We start from the raw sequence: 27187 nt of genomic DNA on the forward strand, positions 1-27187 counted from the left end.
GCTCGGGTCCACTTACACGCACGTATTTTTCAATAAATACGCATATGTACTGTAAATGTATTTTCTCTTCCTTATGATTTTCTTAATGACATTTCCTTTTCTTTAGCTCACTTTATTGTACGAATACAGTATATAATACAATGTACAAAATATGGGTTAAATATTTATGTTACGGGTAAGGCTTCCAGCCAACCGTAGGCTATTAGTAGTTAAGTTTCATAGGGAGTGAAAAGTTATACACAGATTGTCAGCTGTGTGGGGGTCAGCACCCCAAACCCCTGCATTGGTCAAGGGTCAACTACATATTATAGAAGAGGTATAATATAGCTGATAATACCAGTCGCTATCATCTAGCACGTGCTCTTTGCCAGGCTCAGAGCACAGCCCCAGACACATGTGTCTCCGTCACTTGCTGTCCCTGATGCTGCAGGGCAGTCACCTGGTGCCCGTGTGCACTGACTAAGTTGGGGCTCAGAGAGGCTCTTTAACAGAATGCTCACGACTTAAGAAGTTGGAAGGCTTTTCCATTGAGTAGAAAAATAACATTGGGCAAGTCACCTGACATGTCGTGACCTCAGTTTCCTCATTCATAAGATGGGTTCTGCTGACCCGGTGAGTTTGGTTATGCAGAAGTGACTGGGAACCAGAAAGGCTGAAGAAGGACCAGCTGGTGCGAGGGCCTTCCCGTGAAGATGGGCCTACACTGGGGTGGCCCACCTACCTGGAGGGCGAGGCTAGGACCGAGTCCATAAGTAACAGGGATATCTTTCCACACTGTCCCATCTTTCCTCCTGCAGGACAGGCTCTCTCTGGGTCAGTAGGTGGACAGGCATTCATCTGGTCAACCCCACCCTTGGGGGAGGAAGGAGGGAGTCACATGTTCAGAGCTGGCCCTCCAAGTAACCCCAGAAGACGAGAGAAAGCCTTCTCGTAAGTTTAAATAAAGGGGGGCTACAAAGCCCCCACCCCAGAGGGACTGCTCTTTCCTTTCGGCAAGAAGAGGGCCAGATGGCCACCTTCCTTTTGAGACGTAAATGGTGACCTCCTGACTCAACAAACAGCAAGTGCATCTTAATCAGAGAGCGCCCTTCCTGTCCACCAGAAAAGGCGATTGCACCGACCCGCCCCTCAAGGGAACAGGCTGCCTCAAGGGGCTTGAAGGCGGACCACAGGCCCCGGGGGCTGACCCCTCCACCAGCAGCGACTGTTCCCCCCACACACACTTCCTGCCTGACTGGTGCCAGCCCAGCTCGGCTGCCCAGCCAAGCCTAGGCTGGGGTGAAGGCACCTCTGAATTTCCAGTTCTGGGAATAATAACTCACATTACTTCGATCCCATCTGCACCCAGTGAAGGCAGAGCAGGGAAAGGAGCATAAAACACAAAGTTCCCACAGTCAACATCTGTCTTAGGGCAAACAATGGACCATTATCTTGTAAATAATTCTGATTGAGCTGCAGCAGGTTTCCTCCTGAAGCTGGAGGTCGGGGAGCATGCGGAGGGTGCTGCTGGGAAGCCGGCCTGGGCCACCGGGTGCTGCTCTAAAGCCTCTCCCCCCGCCCTAGTCACTCCACCTCTTCACCCAGGCGGTGAGCACCCTAGCGCTGCCCACACAAGCAGCCCTTCCGACCAGCACCTCCAAACCACGGGCGGCTTCCAGAAAGTTCCTCCCTGCCTCCATCCTCTCCTTTCTGCTGGCTTTTCTCTTCTTCCTCTTTCTCTGTTCATACTGATTTTCTCTCCTTTTACTGTCTCCTTTCCTGCCCTTTTATCTTCCCAGGTCTCCAGTTTCCCTTTTTCCTGCCTTTTCCCTTCTCTCCTCTTCGACCTCACCTCCTACTCTCTCCTTTCTCTCTCCATCTGCATCTCTGTCTCTCTGCTCTTCAGCCCTCTCTCATTGTCTGGTCTTTTCTGCTCTTGGTCCCACTGGGGCGCTCGCTCTCTTCCCTTCCTCCCATCCCAGGCCCCTGGGGCTTGCCCACCCCTCCAGACTGTCCGTGGGACAGATGGCTGGAGTACATCCAGTCTGGGGATTCCAAGGCCTACAGGTCCCACCTGCTCCCTGGCTCTGTCAGGCTGTCAGGCCTGCGCAAGCCCGACTGGACGCACTGTGCCCACAGGAACGTCTCTTCCCACCACTGGGAGAGAACGTCTCTTCCCACCAAATCCAAAGACCCTTTCCCTCCCATGTGTTCCAGGATGCCGTGGTCAGCCTGCCTCTGCACTCATGCATCTCCTGTAGAAAAACCCAGTGTCATGAAACAGAGCTGGGGCTTCACAAAACCACCCAACATTAGGGAAATCCAGGTGTTCGCCTCTTCAAAGGAGAGAGGATAACTCACTCTGTGAGGGCATGTATCCCAAAGCCCTCAAGAAAATTCCCCTGTGATTTAAAATTAATTGCCTGAGTGTGGTTTTGAGACAACACTCCCAAAGTTTCCATGTAAAGCAAAAAGCCATGGTACAAGAATCTTATTCCTACTAGTTGACCACTAGAAAAATTTAAAAATCTCCTAATTGTCAATCCTTTGCAGCATTAGAAAACAGGGCAAGGAGCTCAGTTGAAGCGAACAGGGGTGATGTCTGCACATCCCAGGAATGGGATCACTGAGACAGAGCACAGCTTCCTCTGTGGAGGTGTTCACGCTGAGGATGGAAAAGAATCCCAGTGAGGCTGTCTAGACAAAGGCCTTCATGTGGTGAGTACAGGTTGGCAAGGATGAGGGGCTCCCTGCTTTGCAATACTGCACCCAGATTCTCCACCCACTTGGCAAGGTCTTAGGGGGTATGAGTCCTCATGGGAGCCCTGCCTGAGACCTGCACGGCAGCAGAAATCCTAAAATAACTAAAATGTGGGTGACTTGCCAGCCTCCAACTTATTCATATTCATTTTATTGTCTTGAGGATGTACAAGGGTACACAAGTGTATCCTTTGATGGATGAAAAACTAGAGGCAATCAAGTTACATTCAATCAAAAGCAAAAAGCCAAGGACTTGAGGGGCTCAAAGTTGGAGATAGTATACACTGTCCCAAACTAGGGGGGCTTGCTAGCCAACAGCTTGCCACTTGGAGTGGCCAAAGGAACTCTGAGGTTGGAACAGTGGAAAGGTCACAGGTATGGAGGAGGATGTGACCTGTTCCTTGTGCCCCATGCATGGAGTACGGCATGACCCCTCATCTCTCCATACCTCCTTCCTCTCCCTCTGTTACTGGGTTGGAGTGTTGGGTGGGAGAGGGGGGCTCCCAAGAGGGACTACATACTTTCCAAAGAGGAACAGAATAGATTATAAAATTGATATCTGTAAAGCACTTGAAGAAACCTTAATCATCATGAAAAATGCTATCTTCTCAAGCTCGGTTGTGAATACAAGAGGTTGGAAAATGGCAAAGAAGAAAAGTCAAATAATCAGGTTTTTCTTGCACTACTATGAACCCAAAGATTCAGTTTTATTGACTCCCTCTTTAAAATAAAATAGTTTGATTGACTTTCAGAATTAAAAGAGAAATGCCTTGATGCTCTTCTTATGAGTTAATAAAAATGTCTTGATGATGAAGCAAGTATTCACATGCCCCATGCCCAAACTGAAACCCCACATGTTCATGTGCTTGTGGAAAGACCAGCTGGGTGCCCACATCCGGGGCCCTGCAGGAGTCAGTGCTCATGAGGACTCTAGGACTGACCAGGTCCTAGAGGGTCACCTGAAAAGTAAAAGCTACAAGGGCTCCTGAAAGCCATAGAATTTGAGACACAGGAGGGTACTGAGGGGATTTGTCCAAGCTCCTTGGAGCTCAACAGCTGTAGATACTGCCCTCCATCCAGCCTCCAGGAAGCCTGGTCCTAAGCTGAGTGCATGCCTCAATATTTAAAATCTGCAGTTCACTTCCCACAAGGCATCTTGGAGTGTGTATCTGCCCTCATCCTGGGCTCTAGAAGATTGGTGGCCTTCTGCAGTGCACCGGGGTGTGAAAACCTTCAGGCCAAGGGGTTCCCACTTGTGGTGGGTTCTGTCAGTGCCCCACCCCTTCCCCTCTGGTTCTCTGGGACGCAATGGCCTCTTGTTTCTCTCTGACCATGAGAAGACTGCTTGGCTGTTGCATGAGCTGCAGTGACCCTCAACTACTGACTGAGAGCTGCAGAGCTTCTTCAGCCCTCAGGGGTGATTCTGAGGTGAACTTCACATAGTGTCCTAGAGGACTCCCAGGGCACAAAGCCCAGTCCCTGAGCAGTGGCAACCCTGTTGTTAGGCCCCTCACCCCATGCCTCCCTGGATCGCCTCCCACATAAATGACCTGCACCCAGGTCCTTATCTCAGGTCTGCTCTTGGGAGACGCCAGCTAGGTGAGCAGTGGGCTCCTAGAAGACTGAGAAGATAGATGGACTCTCCTGGACAAGAAAGATTCCCATATTCTGTGAACCCCTGATTCAACACCAAGGCCTCTGCACCCCAGAAGACACCAGACTCCATCCCAGCCCCAGGTGCAGGGACACCTTGGATGGCTCGTCCTTGTTGTGTTTGCCCTAGCACTCCCCCCAGGACATACAAAATACTTGAGTCAAAAGAGAAAAGCTACTTGTCCATCATATAAAAAGAGCAATAATTTGGTAAATTAATTGCAAATTTTCTTTCCCCGCTTGGTTGCCTTTCTCCTTTTATGTGGATAATTGAGAGCATATTATATTAATTTGACAACAACAGAAGTTCAAAAAGAAAACTTAACCTTGTGAGCAGTGGGTTACCATTAGATGGGTGTGTCTGAACAACTCCACAAAGAGCATGAAAGACAAACTCCTCATAAGCCAGCCAATTTCCGGGTGCACAAATGGAGATTTTTGCTAATGAAATAGCTGTGCAGAGTTCCCCAACTTTAACCTTGAAAATGCACACTGTTTGCTCAAGAAGCAGAATCTGCTCATGCAGAGACAACACTGCCCACGTGCGGCTGCATATTTAGGGATGTAGTTTAATCATCGTGATGTGTCTTTGAGAAAAAGTGACTATAGGTGAGCAGTAATCGTCTCCCAAAGTTTAAATTCTTTTTCCCTGCACCAGAGCATTTGAATTTCATCAAAGCAAACACATTTCGCAGCACGAGTAATTGAAGACGTGGACTTGAAGACTGGGTTTCACCATGAGCTGCACAGCGCCTTCTCCTCCCTCGGCCTATCCCATCTCACGGCAGTTACCTCCTTGAAACTCCACTCCCCTCTACAAAGGGGGCCTCTTTCCACCTCAGACCAGTGGGCCACCGCGGCTTAGAAGGGTTTAGGCTGTAGGGCCAAGGGCAGAGTAAATAGGAGATGCTTGGGGCTGCCCCAAACCTGAGCGCAAACGGGTCGGGCTTGTTATAATGCCAAGCGGGGATTGGCGGGGGTGGGGTGGCAGGCTTCCAGAAACAGGACAGCTGGCCCCCATGTTGAGCCGTGAATGAAGTCAGCCCATCCCAGAGGCCTGGATGCACCCAGCGCCCTCACAGCCACAGACAGGATGTTCCCAAGAACACGCAACTGGTGAGAAGGGAGTTCTTCCCCAGAGGCAGCAGGAATGAGGGGAATGAGGGGGAGGTGGGTGGGAATGGGGAGAGCAGGGGGAGGGAGGGTCATGAAATGAAAGTGGGGAAGAGGCTCATAAAAAACAGGAGAAGAGAATCCACAAAGGTCTCCTCTAAGCTTGAGAAGTCCCCTGGGGGAGCAACCCAGGAAATACCCCCTGCTTTTGAAGTAGAAATGCATGGAGACCCCCTTAGGGGGATTGGGCCCTCGTGGAGGGAACAGGGAACACAGATGCCTGGATAAGGGGCTCGAAGAGCCTTCCTGCCATCAGGGTGAGAAGCCAGGATGATCTGTTCCCTGCAGCGGCTCTGCCTCTGTTGCCAAGGCCCGGCCACTCATGCTGCACTGGACCCCCAGCCCCACCCCTGCCGGACTGGCAAGGCCAGTGCTGTGGTGTCAGCAAGGTTTCGCAGAGTGCACAGCAAGGCTGTAAATGAAGAACAGAGCCGGGGGCGATGTGTTCAACCCTGAGCCCTTCAACAGAGCCCTCTGGTCCTGGCCACATCTCCAGGCTGGAGGCATTGGTCTGGGGGGTGCAGAGGGTGCCCCTTGCCTTCACAGAGTTAGATGGTGGTGACCTCTCCTTGGGAGCTGCAAATGTGGCATCTAAAACCCAACGTGGCTTCAGGCCCTGAAGGAGGGAGCACACAACACCCCTCACAGAGGCTTGGTGTGCGTGGGGAAGTGATGCAGGCCTCGGGGGGCCAGCAGGAGGCGGGGACCCAGGAAAGGGCAGAGATGAATTCTCGTCCCTAGGGCAGTTCCCCAGACTCAGGGGTCATTGGAAACAAAGACGAAATTCCACCGGAGTCTTTCTTTTGGTTCAGGCTATGCCTGTACACTGCTGGTGAAAGCTCAGGTCGATGTGGCCATGGACCAGGACCTGGTGGCTGGGGTCACTTCGCTTTACCTTGGCTGGGCATTTGGGGGTCCATCACGTTTTCCATAAGAACCCACAGTCCGTTTTCTCAGCTTCACGTAAACAGAATCATATTCTCAGCCTCAGAACCTCTCACTTCTCACCTCTTCCCCCCAGATAAGAGACAATCTAATCCTGTACTATATGGTTTTTGGGGTTGGGATCACATGAACAGTTTTCATGAGAAATACTGGAGGGAATGTTTCCAGCAGTCAAGGTGATACAGTTGTCCTGCTGCTAAGGCCAGGCTTGTTCAAATGGACAGTTCTGGGCTTCCAGCCCCTTGTACACAGGACACTTTGTTTATCTGGAATGTGGGGACCAAGCTTGGGGCTTGGGATTCCGTCAAACGATGATAATACCTTTCCCCCCACCAGGAGCCGTTAGCCAGGGAGCAGGGTGAGCATGGAATTTAGAAGTTTACAAAACAGACCCAATCAGAGAAGCTTGGAAACACCGTTGAAGTGGCAGAGGGGCCTGAAGTCCAGCCCATGGACAAAAAAAACTAAGCAAAATACAAAAGGAAAGTGAAATCCTTCCTTCCTGCACCCTTCCCGCCATGATGGGGTGGAGGGCGGGGCAGGCAGAAGCCTGTACGACAGACCAGGGCACAACCAAAAAATCTCAGTGGACAAAAATACTCCACGCTCCAACAATTCCAACTACCTTTCCGTGTAAAACTACTCTTCACAGGATGAAAAGAAAATGTTAAGGTTTGCTGCAGGAAGGCCAGGCAGATGTAGTCCTCCACACCGGGGATGAGGGACAGCGGCCTGCACAGACCCCCACAGGGCCTGTGAGCCATCATGCGGTCTAGACACACACCCGAGAGACACTGGTACAGAGAGATGCACTCCCTGGACCCGCCACGGTCACCCCACCCAAATCAGGAGGTGCCTTGACATTTGTATGTTTAGGAATTGTAACTCCTGGGTCCACCTGAAGATGGGTGGAAAATGCAGTAGGTGGCCCAGAAAACAAACCGTGGGACAGCATCACTAGTTTCCCTGAATGTCCTGTTGAGGCTCCCGACAGAGGGATGTCAAAGGGTGGAGGGTGTTGTGGAGTGAATTAACATAATGACTCAAAACTGCACTAATGTTTCACAGCTTTTTTTTATTAGCAATACCAAGATAAGTTATTGAAGCATTTTTAGTATTGTTTTACATTCCATTCATAAATGACCTAACTTGTAACTCAGCATACAGCACACTTAAAGATATAGTTTGACACTTATTCAGAAAGCTACAATTATTATAACTTACATGCCTTCATTACCAGGAACACCTTCATATATCTTCTAATTACTTCAACAATACTCTATTCCAAAGCACACGATAACCTGGTACAAGTTTACACATTTTGCTTCAATCACCATTTTTAAGGAGTGGATATCAAGGTGCTATTCACTGGAATTTTACGTCATCTGTTCCTGGTTAACATGACGACCTGACACAATATTAAACTAGCAATATTACTGCTTAAATACTATGGAGAAAGATAATTACTGCACTTTTCTGTATTCTCTAAAGTGTTACAAAATACAGGACAATCAGACACAAGCAGTAATGCCAACGAGACCATCGCAGGGCCCGCCTCTAGAAGCTGTGCTGAGCAGGCCCCCCATCAGGGTTTCCACAGGTGAAGGGACCTCGAATCCACCAGCGTGTGTCATGCAGAATTCATGACTCGGAGGGAATTTTCTCTCCCGTTCAAGTTACTAAGCCTTCACCACCCTTCGCTAATAGTGGAACATATGGGGCAGTATTTTTAGCCTCCCTGATTCTTTGCTATATATACCGTAGGTTGGTGTACCATGTGTATACACATACCTATGCCAATAGTAATTATTTATTCAACACACATATGTGTATACAGTCTTCTCTTGACTTTACACGATTAACAAGCTGCAGATAGCCACCGAGGAGCACGAACAGACAAGGGCAAGTCCAGCTAGACCGACTAGAACAGGGGGTGTCACTTACCTGCAAGAAAATGTGCAGATTCATTAAACAGTCCAGAAACCACGTGGGCCAGAGGGATTTGAAAGCAAGGGCAGGGCCACATTCCCTAATTGTTTAATGGGATAATGACAATACAGCAATATTTATAAAATTCGGTCCTTCTGCCTCTGGCTAAAGCAAGAAGGGCCCATGTGATTAGAGCAGGTCGGCAATTAGATGCAGAGGTGCTGTTGATCAGCGCTAAGTAATAGGAGAAAATTACTACTTATTTGAAACCTGGGCTTGGCACATAGCATCTGAAGATAAAAAACAAAGAACCTGGTTCCTTCAGCAGTTAAGATGTGGCCCGTGGCACACGTGGCAGCTAGACGGCTGCCCGCGCCAACCACCACTTTGATTCAGTAGCCTAAGAAGGTAGACCCCGGAACTTAAGCCCGGAGTACCCACACACAGCTCAAGACAGCCACGGGGTCACAGAGCTCCTACTGCATGTGGCGGTGGCTGGGCCTGCCTGGACAGTTTGCATTTCCCCAGGGATGTGGGTGTCCGTTCTGACAACACTCTCTTCTCTCAGCATTCTCTTCCTCCCTCCCAATTTGAAGTCATCATTAGGGAGGAAAAACATCGTATATATGTTTTGAACCAAAGAGCTTGGTCGGTCTCTTCTCCCACCTCAGGCTTGATCCTGGGCAGTAGGTATCACACGATCCAAAGAGAACATGGACACGGCAACTAAAATGAAAGCTACCAGACTTTTCTCCTGCTTTGGAGGCACTGTTGATTCAGACGGTAGCTTTTGGAGCCAAAAATATGCAGCAAAAGGAAAGGAACATAAACAAGGCTAAATGTCACCAGTGTTTGCCGACTTACAGACACCATCCATTTGTTTGTTCTGAAATGACGAGTGGACCATTTGGCAAATACAATGGTATTCACACAACAGTTCTGTCATCCTGCAGTGCAAACGACATCATGTCAGTGGCATTCCCATTTAACTTAAAAAGAGGGAAGGGGACGAATAGAATGCCGAAAGAGTTTGGAGTGGGCTGCCATGCGAAGAGGATGCCTCTTCGTCAACATGGTGCACACAGAGAGCCTCTGGATGAGGGCAAGGGAGAGCCTGCCCGGGGTGCTGGTTTCCGTGGGAGACCCCGGGGGACAGCACCTGTGCTTTGTCCCACCAGAGTTCAAGGGAAAGGCCCTGCAGCTAGTTGCGCAGCAGCCAGCCTGGGCAGAGCAGGCAGGAGGGGTGGTGATTTGCATTAATTGAAAGGATCTGCCCTTGGACTTCAGGACAAGCCAAGTGGTCCTCTCTACTGAGGCCTGACATCAGGCTCTGGACACACATTATTACTGGGCGCGGGCTGGACTACGGAAATCAGAGACCAACCTGTAAATGATAAAATCGGGCAAAGAAAGCGAGTGCAAAAGTGCTTTATCAACAGTCTCTGCCAGCCAACACACAAGAGAGTCATCTCGTGAAGAAGAGGAAGAGAAGAATGATTGCTCACTTGGCTTTAAATAAAGCATGGCAGCTCTAGAGACAGGACCTTACAGCAGAGGTTCCCCGGGCCTCCTAGGTTCACTGCCTTCACATGTGTTGGCTGAGCCCGGGCACCTGTCTGCTTGGCAAATTTGGATTCTGTGGTTCTCGTCCTCTGCCATTTAACTAATTTAACCGCCTTTCTCCATTAGCACCTGATGGCTTCAGGGTCACACCTTAGAACTTAAGGTCATCTGCAAAAATGTACCAACTGTCATAGGCTGTGCACCAGTAGCCCACGCTCCGGTGTCTTCATACACACATGTGCAGTGTTTTCACATACTCCACCACTGCTCCCTTGAAAATTCCTAACTGACCACAGACCTTAGCCATTTATTGGCCAAAGACTGAGGAGGCAGGACTTATTTCCTACTCCAAAGCACTTGCCTTCTAACAGGAGAAGAATCGGGTAGAAACTGAAACGGTGAGACCATGGCAATGAGACGTCAACACAAAATTGTCAGAACTGTCTTCTAAGCTAGTGTTCCCACATACCAAGAAATGGCTGTCAATGGCTTGGCAAGGCAGACCCAAGGAAATGAGATGTGCCTCCATAACATTGATGGAAAGTAAGATTTGTGCCTGCTCAGTGCTAAAGGGATGACTGCAACCAAAAGACATTTGGGCAGTGACGTCATCTCCTTGTGATACCCTCGTGCGGATGTTCACCCCTTCCAGAAAATACCAGCTCCACTGAGAACCATTTATCCAAGCTCTTATACATCCATTGCCTCTTTTTATCCTCACACTTCTGTCCATCAAGCTCACCTCGGAGCCAAGAAAGAGCTCCTGTGTCTTCCTCCTCTGCCCACATTGGCCATGATGGGGGGCAGCCTTTCAGAGCCCTGGAAGTCTCTGATGCATAGGTAGAGATGTGACCTTCCAGAAATAGCTACTCCAGGCCACCTGGGTCTACAAGTCCTCTCTCTCTCTCTCTCTCTCTCTCTCTCTCTGCAAAATCTCTCAGATCTCTGGCATTAAATGGCAATAGATGGAACGTTGTAGCTGCTGGCCTGGGTCCTGCCTGCGTCATCTCACTGGCCAGTGGGGTAGCAGAGGACGGCTTTCACATGTCTTCTCTAGGATGACCACAGCAACACAACCTTCTTTATACTAGCGCAGGGGCCAGCAAACTTGGATCTGTGGGCCAATTCTAGCCCACTGTCTGTGTTAGTAAATGAAGTTTATTGGAACGCATCCATGCCCATTTGCTTCCTTATTGCTTACTGTCCGCTTTGTGCTGCCCAGCAGAGACCACAGGGCCTGCAAGCCTAAGGGCTCTCTGGCCTTCTAAGAAAACAGTTGCCCACTCCTGAATATTTTCAGACTGCCTATGCTGAGAAATCAACAAGGTTTCTGGAGGACAGAGTCACCTTTTAAAATAGTTCAGCTTCGTTATCCTGGTTCATTTCATCACACATTTCAGAATACATGAGGTACAGAGGTTTAAGTAGACCCCATCTTTTTTTTTTCAGGAAGGGAGTCCTAATTTTCTCATTGCTATGAGAGAATCCAGGGTCGCAGGCATAACTTGGGTCAGGGAAGCCAGGTTCCCCCCAACTGGGAATACTGGGGCTATTGCTGGTAATGACCCTGCTTCTCACTGGCTTCCTCCCCGCTCTGGTGGGTCACTTAGTCTGGCAGCCACAACACAAGGGCCTCATGCCCACAACAGACAAGCTGATAGATTCTCCTCACTCAGCCGGGCTTCCCTGAGTGGCGGCAACTCCAGAGCAGAGCTTCGAAGAGTAAGGGGGTTGCACTCTTCTCACTCATGTTCCCTTAATTTGATTTTAGTTCTTCCCCATCAACCCTACCCCTGGGCTCACCAAAGAACACACAGAGCAAACTCTGCTTGCAAGACTCAGTACACGATGGCTCCCAGACATCTGTCTCAGGTTCAAAAGCAAAAGTAAGGGTTTCTTTCTAAATCCACAAACTCTGGAGTGAAGCAAGCTCTGTACCTGGGCCATGCAGCCAGCCCCCCAGGTGCTGTGCAGCCCAGCCTCTGTGCTGACTAGGGCCCACCAGAGCACTCTCAGATCTCCGAGCTACTGGCTGCCCCAATAGTTTGTCAGATTTCTCAGGCTGGACAAAGGGGCTGTCTGCCTTGTCTTGTCAGTGGATGTGACGCTGCCCTGGTCTGCCCTTACCCCCCTTATTAAATACTCACATGGATCTTGTCCCATTACAAAACCAAGGTCAAATCCATTCCCCAAACACCGAGGGCACATCCGAGTTCTCCAACAGCCGGGAGTGCCCTTGTACGTTATGCTCTTCGACAGAATAAAGAAAGGTAGGCCATGCCTGGAGTCTGGAAACCACCGCACGAAATGGGGACTTTGATTGGAGCACAATTTCTTGTAACGAGGCCCAGAGTGGGAACTGACTCGCTCTAGAAGCAACAGTGCATGTCCTTCAGCTTAACCCAGGATGGCTCAATCTCCTCCTCGGGGTCATCTGTAGCGTGCCTCTGATCTTTTGAAAATTCATGCTCAAGCTCTCAATGTTGGCACACGCTACATACTTCCCCTACCCGGCTGGCTGGGTTGCCTAGCAGTGGACAGCACACATTGTCCAGGACCCCAGGTCCATGACACCAAGGAATGAAAGACCAGAGTTTTAAAAGTCAGAAAGCGGGCATGCAGAATTAAGGAAGCATCCAGAAGCAGGGCCTATAGCGTGAAGATCACCCACAGACTTAGGGTTAGAAGCCACCTTCTCCACTTACCAGCATGTGTCAGCAGAGCCACTGAGCTCTAGTAGGGGGGTGGCGTGGGCGGGGACGGTCTATGTGATTTGAACAACGTCTTTACTGATGCTTCTTCTAATACTTCTACACTCATGAGAATAGAAACAGACAGACATTAGCTCCTCCCACAAGCCTGTTTCTAAGGGTGTCAAAGTGGGGATTTGGGTTTACTAACCAGATCAAATCAGACCCCAAACTCTCTTAAGTTTAGAACTGTCAGAATAATTCTTTGGTTAGGCAAAGCCCAGCTTCTTGAGGAAACCAGCTATTAAGCTGCTGGGCCAGTTTGGAAATCCATATCTACTCTGAGTGGAGCAGAGAGGAGGGAATAAACATTAGGAATATTTGATTCCTTGTGCCAATATCATTTCCACCCTGGCAAAGTCAAGCCAATGGGAGTTTGAAGTTTTCAACTATCGCTTGTGCTTTTTGCAATGCTAGAAAGGCAGTAAACTAGGCAGTAAGAAAAAATGTCCTCAAATGCCCCCTTTGTAGCTCAGTGGGTTTAAGTTTTCCTCACAGATATCAACTCTTAGGAAGGATGAATATGCCTGGCCCTCCTGGGTCACAGCAGCCAGTAAGAAAACAAGAAGAGGATTTTGATTATGGTGGGCCAGGTGTGGGAAGGGGGAATGAGAACTGGACAGAGTCAGGCCACCCTGGAGGCGAAAGGACAGGGCTTCCACCCCAACCAAGCAAACACAAAGGCCAGAGAAGGGCCTTCCTTGCCTGCTCCCAAGCTAAAGCAAGAGGGAGGATGCAGAAGAAATTAGGATAAATGAAATGCAGAACTTGTGCGCTCTAAAAATAGACATTTTTTGGCAGGAGTTAGTTTTGGCATCTCACCATGAGTTCAAGGTGGATCCGTAGGACCTGGACCGTCCGCTGGGAAGCGACCAGGTGCCTTGGGGCCTGGCTGGCCTGAGGGTCTTCACTCCCCTTTTGGGAGAGAGGCCATGACTTACATCTCCGGCTCTTTTGCCCAATGGCTGAAAGGTTGACTAAGCAAGTTGTTTTTGCACGTACCCTGGAAATGTCAGGGAAGTGTGGTGAGCTGCTATTCTGGGAGGGGGTAAAAGGGCCTAAGAGCTGCAGCTCAGAGGAAAGGGCTTCCTGGTGCTGCCTTCCCCTCCACCCTCGCCTGGTGCAAAAGGACACAAGTGGGCACGCTTCCTCAAAGGCGGGCAGCCTTCCTTCGGCATTGATAGGACGATGGGAAAATTAATAGGGGTAATATGAGCTCATTTCAATAATAATGAGCTTATAAACATGCCAGGTTTTGATCTTTTCTGATTCATGGATTCCTGGCAGGAACTATGGGTCCTACGTAGGTATTTGAAAGAACTGAAAATAGACTTAAAAAAAAAAACCCCAAACAACAATAAAAAAGAAAGCACTCCAATCACAAACTTAAAAACAACAATAAAAAAAAAAGAGCAAAAAAAAAATTGGACTGACATAAAACTCTTTTCTCTTTCTTTTAAATATTGTTTTTAACAGCTTCAAAAGTAATGAATTGTATGTGGCTAAAAATAGATCTGGGGTGCTGGTTAATGGGGCCTTATGAATCATTCAGCATAAGGAACTGTCAATATTTTTTTGAGCTCTCAGAAATCCATTTAGTGATTTTTGACAATTCAAAAAATATTTCTGACTGCTTGATCCAGTTCTTAGTGAATTAGGGAAGGAGAGGGAAAAAGAAATACATCAATTTAAATTATGAACTGAGTCCAGCTTGCTGAATCCCACTCTGTGCTAAAAGGAACGTCAGGATTCAGAAGTTAAATACTACTCCCTTCCACCCATTTTCCTTCCTTCTTCTCTCCTTTCCTTCCTCCCTTCTTTCCTTCTTTCCTTCCTTTTTTCAACAAGTGAAGTAAAGTCACAGAAATTCATTCACAGATTACAGATGGAAAGAGACCGTGGTCATTTGTCTCTAGTGAGGATATTTGGGGCTGGGAATAACGTACTGAGCTTCGATTCCGAGAAAGGCTTTCGAGTAAGAATATCTGGGTGACAAGAGAATGACTTTGATCCTCCCTGCCCACGCCGACATTGATTTGATGCAGGTCTAGGCTTCAAATCTAGCATTACTTGTTAAGATCTGGAATTACTTTGGAGTAACCATATTCTTTAAGGAGGTAAAGAAGCGCCAGTTTGCTAACAAGATCAGGCAGAGGCGTAAATCCAAGACACACAGGATCACAGCCCTGCTCACCAGGGACTTCATAATGTACATTCTTGTTCGAACAACAGGTGAAGACACAGACAGACAGAAGGCAATAATAGAAGGCCAAAGTCACAGTAACTGCCATTTGGTATGTCTGAAGATGAATCACAAATACCCCACACCATCTCCCTGTTTGGAGAGAGGGCCATTTCATTTCTACATTGTGGTTAGTGTGATATGATTTTAGTATCCTCAAGTCATTATCAAGAAAAGTTTCAGAAAGCAGGTTTGGCTTAGCAAAGCAGTAAGGGATTGTCTTTAGGCATCTTATGCATAAGTTGAAAAGACTGAAAAGTTTGCAAGTTACCATGTCTCTTTCTCTTTTTGTTTTTTGAAATTTTTCCTTTCCCCCTCAAGTTATGGGTTAAAAACAGGAGTAGTGCACACTGTGAGACCCCGCCCCCTTTTCCATGCCTTCCGTACAGGCATTTCAGATCACAATGATGCAAACTGAAACACGAAAGTACGAGGTCCGACACTTCTAAATGAAGTTGACTCTCATGATTGTCTATATTGCATACACAGCATAGTCGGGGTAGTTCTTACGTGTAGTTCAAAATCTGCTCATGGATAAGTCTACCCCATTTTTTAAAAATGCACAAATCAGCACTGATGTTTTGGGAAATGAACTAAAGGAAGAGGATTCTAAAACTTACCACACAAGTCTGGCCTCTTGATACATCCAGAATTTGCTGTGCTACTTGCAAGTCCGTTAAAGGCTGCTAAGCCATCGGCGCTGTAGGCCCTGAGGACCGACAGCACATTCATCGGCTTCTCCAGGCCCTGGGGCCCCCGCTCTGGCTTGGGCAGGCTCGCCACGGGGTCCTGGGCTGGAAGAAGGCCCGGGCTGTGCCACTGCTTCTCCGATGCCTGGGGTAGAGGGGAGACCAGTCCCTGGATGGGCTGTGGGGCGCCTGCGGGCAGCAGGCCATCCCCACCGTCGCTGCCCCCGTCCTTGCTCAGGGCAGGCGGCTTGCTCATCACCTCCGGCTCCGTGTCGATATCCTCTTCCTCGTTGTTTTCTCCTTTGGAGGAGTCCATGTCCTCTGAGGAGGCGATGTCCGAGAGGTCATCAGTAGTGTTCTTATTTGTGGTTTCAGGGATCAGGATCGGGGCATCATCTTCCAAGTGGGCTTTCCCGTCGGGCTCCCTGTTGGTGCAGGAACTGGAGGCCCCCGAGCCCAGCAGACCTGGGTAAACACCGAACTGCTTGTAGAAGTCTGACGGGAAGTTACAGAATGTGGGGTCCACGTGGCCAGGCCATGGGCCACCCTTCTGCTCCCCCAGAGTCTCTTTGACCTGTCCTTGGGCCATCTTTTCAGAAGCCGAGTCTAGAGGCCCCATCATGTTGGCAAGCGCCATCTCTTTGCTTGATTGTACCGAGGGCAACAAGGCCACTTTACCGGCCTCCCGGGCTTGGTCTTTGCAATTGACCGTCACCCCGACGGCGCTATCTTTGCGTTTCGATTTGCCCAGGTGGTTGGCCTGGAGATGAAGGGCCATCAGCTCCATAGAGGACGTTGTGAAAGCACAAAACAAGCAGCCATGCCACGCGATGCTGTCTTGTACAGTCACCGAGGAGCCTGGGAGGGAGGCGGCGTCCGGCCGCACGGACAAGTCCAGGGGCTCGTACTGAGACTTCTCAGACTTCCTGGGGGCTGCCTTGCCGCCCGCCTTCTCCTCGCCACCGTCTGCCCCGTGGACCTTCATGGAAGGAGGGTCAGATAGGGCTTTGTCCTTCATGTCCTTCTCCTTCTTCAAGGAGCTTAGGACAAAGCTGTCCATGAACGCTTGCAAGGACCCTTGGAAATTCACACCGTTGTTCACGATACTTTGATAAGCTCTCCCGATTTCGGAGAAGTGGGTGCTTTTGGAAGGAAGGTCGGTACCTTTCAGAGCGTCTGAAGGAGCCTCAGAAGACAAGCCAGTGGCCTGCCCTGAGTGATCTCCAGATGAGAACACCCCTGATGTCCACTGCTGAGATGCAGGGCCACCTCTGAAGTCGATTCCGGGGAGACCCTTAAAGGCGCCCCTCAGGATGTCTGGCCTGATAAACAAAGCAGCTTTGTTGGACAGCTCGTCCCTGTGGTCTTGGTTCAGGGGCTGCCCAGACAGTGGCCCGGCTCCGTTCTGCCGCTCCCGGTGGTGCCGCTCTAGGTGATATTTTAAGGAGGCTGATTGGGTGCCGGCATAATCACAGTGGGGACATTTGTAGGGTTTCTCACCTGCAAGATTTTGGTATAAGGAGAAAAAAAAAAGTGTTAATCTCATTTTGGTGTGCTGAACAAGGCTAGAAGGATCAACATTTGTTCTTGGAAACAAAGCAGCTCAAACTAATAATTAGTTAGAGAACAACTGTTTTTTAATAGAAGAATAATTCGTACTCTTAAGCTTTTTTAATGATTTTGTACCATTTGGGACTATTCAGGAATGACATACTATCTACACACAATTAGCTATCTTTTTCTTTATCTAACATGTGAAAACGGCTGTAGATTTAAAAGCTATGATTATGAAAATTAAGCATAATAATTTCAACCACAGTGATCATTAAAAGTAGAAGTTTAAAAAGACAAAGTATGTAACAAATGGGTGTTTGCAATATTTTGTGTATACAATAGCTCTAAAATTTGTTTAAATTATACACATGGAAACCATTTTTAAACCTAAAAATTTTATGGCACTGTTACGCAAGACTGAAATGAATGATTTAAGTCTTGCTCTGCAGTAAATCATGGATATAATTAGCAAATGGCATACTGCACAAGTAATTTATCATTATTTGGAGGGCACCATTCCAGACGGGCTCAGATATCCGCAGACCTACTGCATTGTTTCTAAATAAAGAACTATAAATACCGATTCTCTAAAATATTAATACCATTACAGTGCATTATGATTGCAGCATGTAAAGACATATAGTTAAGATAAAAAGCAGTCAATAAAACTTAAAAGAAAATGAGTAATAAAAAGGCACAAAATATATTTAGTTTCTGTATTTGGAATTAACATTATCTACTGGTCTTTGTAGTGCCTTAAATTTGTACTAATGGCAAACCTAATGCTCTGGTAGTAAAATGTGTAATTTACCTATAACAAGCACTTTCTAGAGAATAAAAATAGCTTTAAAGACTTTTAAAACATATAAGATCATTTTCATGAATTAAATATTTATTTAAATCCAACACACAACTTCTATTGTTCTTTCTACTATGGGAAAGATACCATAACATACAACTTAGACCTGCCTACGTTGTAGGAGAGAGGAAAAGGGGAGGGTAAACAAATGCGGATGTAAATATATTCCAAGAATGTGTTCGCAATCCAGGGTCTTCTCTGGACTTTGGAATCGAAAAGCTCTCTGGAAGGAACGGGTCTGTTAGAGTTCCCACGAGCTTGTTCACAACAACTCCCTGTCAATATCCACAATTAATTCTCCGAGGAAATTCAAGCATCCCCCACGGCTTCCTCTATTCTATCGTAAAACACACTGATCTAAAAGCAACAGCAAGTCGTGGGTGAATGGTGTATTCTGGAGACATTTTACTGTGTCTAGTCTCAGCTGACGCCGTGACTCCCGGCTCTCCAGGCATAGGCCATTTGGGGGTAAGGCACTTGTTGGGGGTGGGGTGGGGGGGATGCATGCATTTTGTAAATAAGAGGACCACCAGCCCAGGTTCTGAGCAGAGGACTCCAGGTCACCTCCAGACTGTGCGCTCCAGCCTGGGAGAAGCTATGCCTGCCTCATCAAATGGTGGCTGTGTGCTCCTCTTTCCCTCCTACGAGCAGCTGAAGGTTTCCTCTGGACACATCAGATTCCCATCTGGGGATCTCTTTCTCTGAATGACAAGGTCACGTTGTCTCTAGACCAATGACATGGATCTAGAGGAAGACTCACTCCCCTTTGATGTAAAGGTACAAACGGCTTCAGGCACCATTTCCCACTTCTTGAAGTCAATCCCCGTGTGAGGCTTGGATTCACTTCAGCCACTGCTATTTGGACATCTCACCGGAGACTAGGGGACCCTCAGTGGGATGGGCACTGTGGACGGGGTACTTCCGGGCTGACCTAGAAGTCCAGTGCCAGTTGGAGAAGAGGCAGCCCCTGAAGCTGAGGGGGTGTCTGTGGGGCTTGTGGTAGGAGAGCCTGATGAGGAACTCAAGATCCTGGCCCACAGGTTGATGTAAACCCGGGGGGAGGGCCCTGCAGTGAGAGTTGGCAGAGGTGCCTACAGGTACTGGATGAGACTCGGGTTGCATTTCAAAAGTGCACCTGGAAACGATTAAGTGCATCTGGCAAAGGGTTTGTAGAGCATGCATGGGCATCCGTCAGCAGGAGATGCAGAGAGAAAGTGTAGACCTTCCCTCCAGGCCTGGGTGGAGCGGGGACTGCCTTTCCTGGCTGACTGCAGGGATGCTCGGAAGATGTGCGTAGATTTCCAAGGGACACACACTTGAAATGCTCACTGCAGCAGTGGTTGTCAGACTGTATTGAGCCTTGAATCCCCAGGAGAGTATAAAACACCAGTTCTGGGACCTAAGGCAGAGCAGTTCTGATTCCCTGGGTCTGGGGTGGGTCCAGAAGTGGGTGCTTCTAGTAAGTGCCCCTGATGATTCTGATGCTAAAACTCTAAACATTACATTTTGAAAAACCAAAGTGGAACAGCTTGGGGAGCTTTCAAAAGTGCTGATACCTGGTCCCACTTCCACCTCCAGAAATTCTGAGTTCCCGGGACAGACTGGGCTCTGGGGTCTTTCAAAGGCCCCCACGTGACCCTCTGTGGCGCCTGGGTGGGAAACCACTACACAGAGCCTCCCTGGGAAGTACTCTTTGAGGTCAGTACTGTGGAACAGTGTAGCAGGGAAGCTAGTCTGGACCTCTGGACCCCAGGAGGCATTTGGAGAGTCTGGACTGGGGACAGAGAACCTGTGTTATTTTTGCTCCACTGGGCATTCCTATCTTGGGACCTTTGCTTCCCCGACCTATAATGTGGCAAGTCGGAGCACATGTTCTCTATGGCATCATGTCAACTCTAAAAGTCATGTCAAGGGCTAGACAAAGTCTCCTGAATGATGCCAGAGGCATACGTGTCCATACAGGTATGTACCCGCACACCGGGAAACACATGGATTCGTTCACACAGTCTCTATTGAATGAGCACCCCCTACCCCCCAAGTACTGCTCTTGGTGCTGGGAATTGAGTGAAGAACCAAAGAGACAAGGCCCCTACTCTCACGGCTTTGAGAGGACACATATCATAGGATCATTACAGAAAGAGGCACACATACCACACACACATACACTCACACACACCACACGTCATACATACACACAACATACATTACAAACACACACACCAAACATCACACACATACACCACACGTCACATACTCACCACAACCACACACCACACATCACACACATACACATGCACAGTCACACACACCACACACACACCACACATCACACACACTACACATCACATACACACCACACATACACACCACACACCACATACACACAAACACCACACATCACACACACACACACCACACATCACACACACACCACACATCACATACTCACCACACACACACACCACACATCACACACATACACACGCACAATCACACACACCACACACACACCACACATCACACACACTACACATCACATACACACCACACACACACCACACATCACACACACACACACCACATCACACACCACACATCACACACACACCACACATCACACACCACACATCACACACCACACACACACCACACATCACACACCACACATCACACACCACACACACACCACACATCACACACCACACATCACACACCACACACACACCACACATCACACACCACACATCACACACCACACACACACCACACATCACACACCACACATACACCACACACCACACATCACACACACACACCACACACACACATCATGCACACACCACACATCACATACTTACCACACACACACCACACATCACACACATACACACACACTACACATCACAGACACCACATACATACCACACACACACCACACACACACCCCACACACATCACACACATTACACATCACATACACCACACACACACACACACCACACCACATACACACACACCACACACACACACCACACATCACACACACACCACACATCAGATACACACACACACATACACAGCACACATCACACACACACATACACACCACACACACACATCACACATCACACACACACATCACACACTACACATCATACACACACACATACATCACACACACACCCCACACATCACACACACACACATACACACCATACATCACATACACACACACACGTCACAAACAAACACCACACATCACAAACACACACCACACATCACACACACATCCCACACATCACATACGCATCACACAGTGCAGGAGAGGATCTCTTCACTTGACCCACTGTTCTTTTAAAGTTAAAAACAGGCCTTGACCACCACTGTTCCAGGGAAAAGAGGCCACATCTGAGAAACAAGAATGGTTAATTCTTAGCATCTAAGCCTCCAAGGATCCAGGCCCTGGTAAATTCGGGGCCACTTAACGGGAGTCCTCAAGGATTATCTTGACTGCACAGGCTCTAGAAAGCCTTCCATGCACCGCCCGTGCACATACCCTGGAACAGCCCTCGCAGTGGTTTCTCCACGTGGTTCCACCTCCAAGTTCCTGAGAGGCTCTATTTGGGTGACTGCCCCCTACCACCCAATTCCCCAGATAAATGCTCGAGAGTGAGCTGCGTGGGATAAACCCACCCGCTTTGGACGTTTCGTTTTAAAAATGAACAAAAACCTGATTTTGTTTTCTTTATAACCCCTAAATGATTTGGATAACCACTATCGTCCTCTGCCTTAAAGCCTTTCCTGGGCTTCATCACTACAAAGGGTGCAAGGAAATGCTTTTGAGACCACCACTAGCCCCGGCTGGGGTGCGTTTCTGGTGGGCAGACCCAGGGGTGAGCACATCCCCCTGGGGAAGCCTGGCCACCCAAAGGTCTCGTTTCACTGGAAACAGTCCAGCTGTTTCCCAAGCAACCTCCCTGGAGGGCACATTTCAGAGCACTCAGGAGGCAAATGTCTCACAACAGTGGCCTGGACTGGGTGGGAAAAACCTGTCAGCACATTCAGCGGGCTCTGAGGTATGGGCAAGGTCTGCTCTTCGGTTTCGTCGACTGACAAACGCCGAGTCCTGTGCTAAGAGCTGCTTCTTAGTCAACGTCATCCCACCCAGCCTGCTCCCGCCCGGGGAAGGGCTCTGCCTGAGACTCGGAAAGACGTTCTGTGCAGCCCCGTGGCCCAGACAACCTCAGACCCTGCAGCTCTGTCCTCAGACCCATAAGTGAGTCCAAATCTACTGGGGGGAATCGGACAGACTTCCCAAGGCTTTGCAGGGTGACATGAGCCCTCTGGTCACCTCCACGATGTTCGCATTCAATGTCTTTGCATCTGCCTGTTGCAGGAGCCATACACTCAGATGCTTTCAGAGCTGAGCAGACGATGAGTGTGCGAAACAGCGGGGTGGGGGCCACCCACCTCTCCTGGAGGGCCACTGCCACCCAATGCCACCAGCAGTGGACACAAGGACCTCTATCTAAGGAAAGCCTTGCTTCCAGATTTCTACATGCAATATCCCAGTTTTAAAATATTGGCACGTACTTAAAAACTTTTTCAAACACAGAGAGGGCCAAAGACCCTGTTCTGCAGACCAGGTCTGGTCTATGAAACTTGTGTCTGGGAAAAGGATGACCAGTGTTGAGCCATTCACCTACCAAAGGAAGCAGGGAACCACAACAGTAGGTTTCTGTGGGGAAACTTCTCACAATATTTTAAAGGAATAAGAAGTGGGCCCAAACAATGCATTTCTAGAAAAGGGAGTTTTGCTAGAAAAGGCGGAATAAATTTAAAAAATCATCAGTTCATCACTCCATGGTCTAATGAAATTATTGGAACCATCTTACATTAAACCAGCTACCCACTGACACATGGCATAAGATGTATATTCAATTCTGGAATATCATTGATAACTTCTCCAAGTCGTTGTATCATAAATTTTAAGAAATATATGACCAAGTGGTTTAATTAGTTCATTGTACCTATTTTTACATGGTCATGTCTTTCATCATTCTGAGCCTCACTTTGCACTTGATATTCAAGGAAACCTCACTGTTCTGGGGAGTTATTCTGGAACTATTCAGAGCAAGTTCCCTATAGTGCTTCTCCAAAAATAACAGGGGGATTCATTTTATTCTCGTTGGAAATCCCTGTATCAAGCTTTTAAGAACGGCTTCATGTTTCTAACTTTCTCGTGTGTGTGTGTGTTAAAACCCCAAAAGTGTTTTCACTTTTAAGTTGGGTAACCTAATATTTTCCCGTATTTGCATCCTCTATTTGATATTTATTTAGTCTTTCTACATGTCTTTACTTAGTTAATACCAGGAGAGATAAATACGGTCGTGCCTTTGCAGAGAAGCTTCAGTACATTAATATAAATTGTACACTAATTCCCCCAAAGCATATATGTGCTGTAAACCTGAACACTTTTCACACAGCTGCTTATTGCTAAACAGTGCCTTGTCCAGAAGGGGACAATCTGTGTCTCTAATTGCTGTCACTGAAGCCGAGATTCATTATGTGACTTTCCCATTAAAATGTGAGCATTAATTTGTATAATGAAATATCACCCACTGCAGTGTTCATTAGACATGCCCTACTGTATACGGTACATTGTTAGCTACCTAGAAACTGTAGTTAATTTCACTAATGGATATTTCCCTACTTAGTGTTTGGTAGGAAATTTATACTGTAACGTTACCTCTTAAACTTTTAAGGAAATTTAAATTCAATCAATTATTTTCAACAAAAGTTTGGGATGTCATTAAGGCAGGAAAAGCAAGGATGGGGGACTGTGGAAGAAGGAAATGGGCTTTTAGTTCATCTTAGAAAAACGACAGAATTTTAATTCAAAACAAAAAGAAAAAAAGGAATCGTCTCCTTTCGGGCAAATGGGTCTTTTTGTTTTCTCATCACTACGCAGGTATCTGTCCCCCACTAAGAATAACTCAATGCTCTCCTTTTAGAAGAGGAAATGGGAAGAGCGCCCATTTTAACCAATCCTTTTCTGAACATTTATTCAATGTGCTTTTATAAATGTTGAAACAGCCTGGTAACCTCACCAGAAGAGGAGACGCAAAAGCATCAAAGGTGAGCTGTGTGTGTATCAGGCTGAAGGCACCTAGCTTAGGCGGGCTGAACTTTCATTTCCACCCACATCCACAGACCAGTCGCTGCTTGGTTGAAAGGCAGTTTCCAAAAAGGCATCAGGAGTTTATCATCTCCACTATGCCAGCGTCTAATTCCACCCCACTTTCCATGCCAGGGGTCAGGGGGCCTCCACCAGCCACAGTAGCCATTTCCTTGCCCCACCGCCTCCCTAAGCTCATTGGGCTGGTGGGAACTGGAGGCAAGCGGGTCAAGGAGGCCTCAGGCCAGTCTGAGTTAGGGAGCAAGGAGGAGCCAGGGTGCACAGTACTTCCCTTTTAAATCGCTGGGAGGCTGCGTCAACACACCTTGTGGGTACAAGTCACTTCCTTTCCTCCAGCTGGTTATGGTGTGGACACACACTGTCAAAGAAATGTTGCATTAATTCCCTAAAACAAGCCAAAAATTCACCCAGAAAAGTAAAAATAGCAATACAGTGCAGTGGTTAATAGAATGGAATTCTAAATAGGCAGATCTGGAGTATGACCTGTAATCAACGCTGGGCAACTCTGGGTGGGTAGCTTCACGTCTCTGAGGCTCAGTTCCCTCCCCTTGCAAAGGGGACGGGGCAGGATAAGGGGGGATTTGGAACCTGGTCTCCAAAGTGCTGTGAGGATTAAGGGGCGAATAATAATAATCCAGGAGCAGCAAGCGGTGCTTGCACACGTGAGTGCACAGAGAGTGGTGACTACAGTTACTGTCATTGTTGATGTTATACTATCCTCGTTGGCTGAATTTTTCTGTGGGCAGCCAGTTGCTGTCATGCTGTGTAGACAGCTTCAGTCATGAGGCAAGAAAACTCCCAGGCTGTGCCTTCCCCACAGGGAGGGCACACAACTCTTTGGAGGGGCTGCAGGAGAGAAGACTTCTCACCTCCACAGTCCCCTTTGGCTCCATCAGGACAGAGGAGCCTCGGGTCTGGTGCCAAGAATGCAGGTGAGAGCCAAGGAGGGCACTCCGTGCATCCCACCCGGGCAGCGCTCAGCCGCTCTATCACTGAGGCAGCACCCAGTAGGGTGGGCAGTGCTGGGCATGCCCCTCAGCCCACCCTGAGACCCCTGGAGAACCACGGCTGGCTTCCCTGTACAAATCTAGTCCATAAAGAGATGCCCAACTCAGGGCCAGACCAACACATGCAGCAAATCAAAACCAGATTAATAAACCACTAGCATAGTTTGAGAGAGGAAAAAACTAATGAGATTTATTTTTAATTAGTCTCTGAACTTTAGTGCCTCCAAGTTTTCATGAGTGAGCTTGCTTATTATATTTCTCTAAAATGGCCTTCCTGAGACAACAGGCACCCCCTGGGAAACCTGACACACAGGTGGGTCATCACATGGGGTGTTACACCCTCCTGGGGCTTGTGGGGAAGGCACACCCCTCCAGCCTTTCAGGAACTGATCAGCGCCTGCCTACCTCCTGCACAAAACAGACACACTGGACCCTTCAGGGTGTCCCCAATGTAGTACCTGGAGGAGGGGGTAGTGAGGGAACGGATGGAGTACATTTGCAGGCAGCCAATAAAGGAATGACTGGCTGGTCTCGGCCAGGGGCCACCTGGGGGCATCCCCGCCTCCTGTTGCATGGGATGGCTAAGCGCTTGCTGACGCATCTTTGAGATGGTTAATTTTATGCAACAGCTTTACAGGGCCAAGGGCTGCCCAGATATTTGGTCAAACATATTCTGGATGTGTCTGTGAGGGTGTTTCTGGATGAGAGTAACATTTGAATAGTAGACTGAGAAAGCAGATTGCCCTCCCCAGTGCGGGTGGGCCTCATCCAATCCTTGGAAGGCTTGAATAGAACAGATCTGAGTAAGGGAGCTCTCTGTTTGAGCTGGGACTCCATCTCAGACTGGGACTTATACCATCCACTCTCTGGGGCCTCCAGCTGACCAGCTGCAGATCAGGGGACTTCTCAGCCTCTATAATCAAGTGAGCCAATTCCTTATAATAAAGACCTCTCTCTCTCTCTCTGTCTCTCTCTATATGTATATATATATTGATGTGTATATATGTATATGTACACAGATGTGTATATATATGTCTAGATATATATTTGTATATATATGTATATTTATAGATGTATATATGTATATTGATGTATCTATATATGTATATAGATGTGTGTATATTTGTATATAGATGTGTATATATTTGTATATAGATGTGTATATATTTGTATATAGATGTGTATATATGTATATAGATATGTATGTATATGTATATAGATGCGTATATATGTACATGTACATAGATGTGTATACACACACACATGCACACACACGCACACTGTTTCCCTGGAGAACCCTAACTGACAAAGTCTCCTTACTGACTGGCTCTGAATTCCGATCGCCGGCAGCGTACTCTAGAAGACAAATCGCACACGTCCAGTGATTGGGTCCTAATCAGCCCAACCTTCAAAGAGGAGAGAAGTTCAGCCTTCCCTGTGTGGGCAGCAATCAACGTCTGCCCTGCAGGAGCCGGAGAGGGGCAGCCCCTAGGATGTGAGGGTACTCTGGGTGCCTCCCCTCCATCACGCATGGACCTGGCTGGAGCTTGGGGGCCAACAGAAACGTTCTTGCTACCTGCAGGCTCTGCCCAGCCCACAGGTGTTCAAAGCAACCTGACTGGTGCATCTGCTCAGAACCTCTCTACTAAACAGGTGTTGGGAGAAGAAGAGCAGTAACTGAGTTAATGTAGTGGAGTTAATAATGGAAAGTGTTTTTATCAGAGTTGATGCTCTACGATCAAAACTTCCCATAGAGATGGAGTAGGACAGAAAGACACAGAGAATGTTCCACCTCATATCCAGACCAATTAAAATATATTTATTACACATTGGATTTTTAATGTGCTCGTATGGGTCCATTATAGAAAAACTTCAAAAGATGGCA

General features: G+C 48.0%; 1 protein-coding gene across 1 annotated transcript in view; it reads right to left on the bottom strand.

Moving 5' to 3' along the window:
• Positions 1 to 27187, bottom strand: part of ZNF536 (zinc finger protein 536) — a gene marked incomplete at its 3' end in the record, with an annotated part of 228782 nt that overhangs the window by 125038 nt on the left and 76557 nt on the right. Inside the window, exon 3 of the mRNA XM_082677651.1 lies at positions 15615 to 17183. Within this exon, the coding sequence (XP_082533777.1) occupies positions 15615 to 17183 (1569 nt within the window). The remainder of the gene's footprint in view (positions 1 to 15614; positions 17184 to 27187) is intronic.

This window comes from Grampus griseus (assembly GCF_964374135.1).
Source record: "Grampus griseus genome assembly, chromosome: 19".
Classification (NCBI taxonomy): Eukaryota; Metazoa; Chordata; class Mammalia; order Artiodactyla; family Delphinidae; genus Grampus; species Grampus griseus.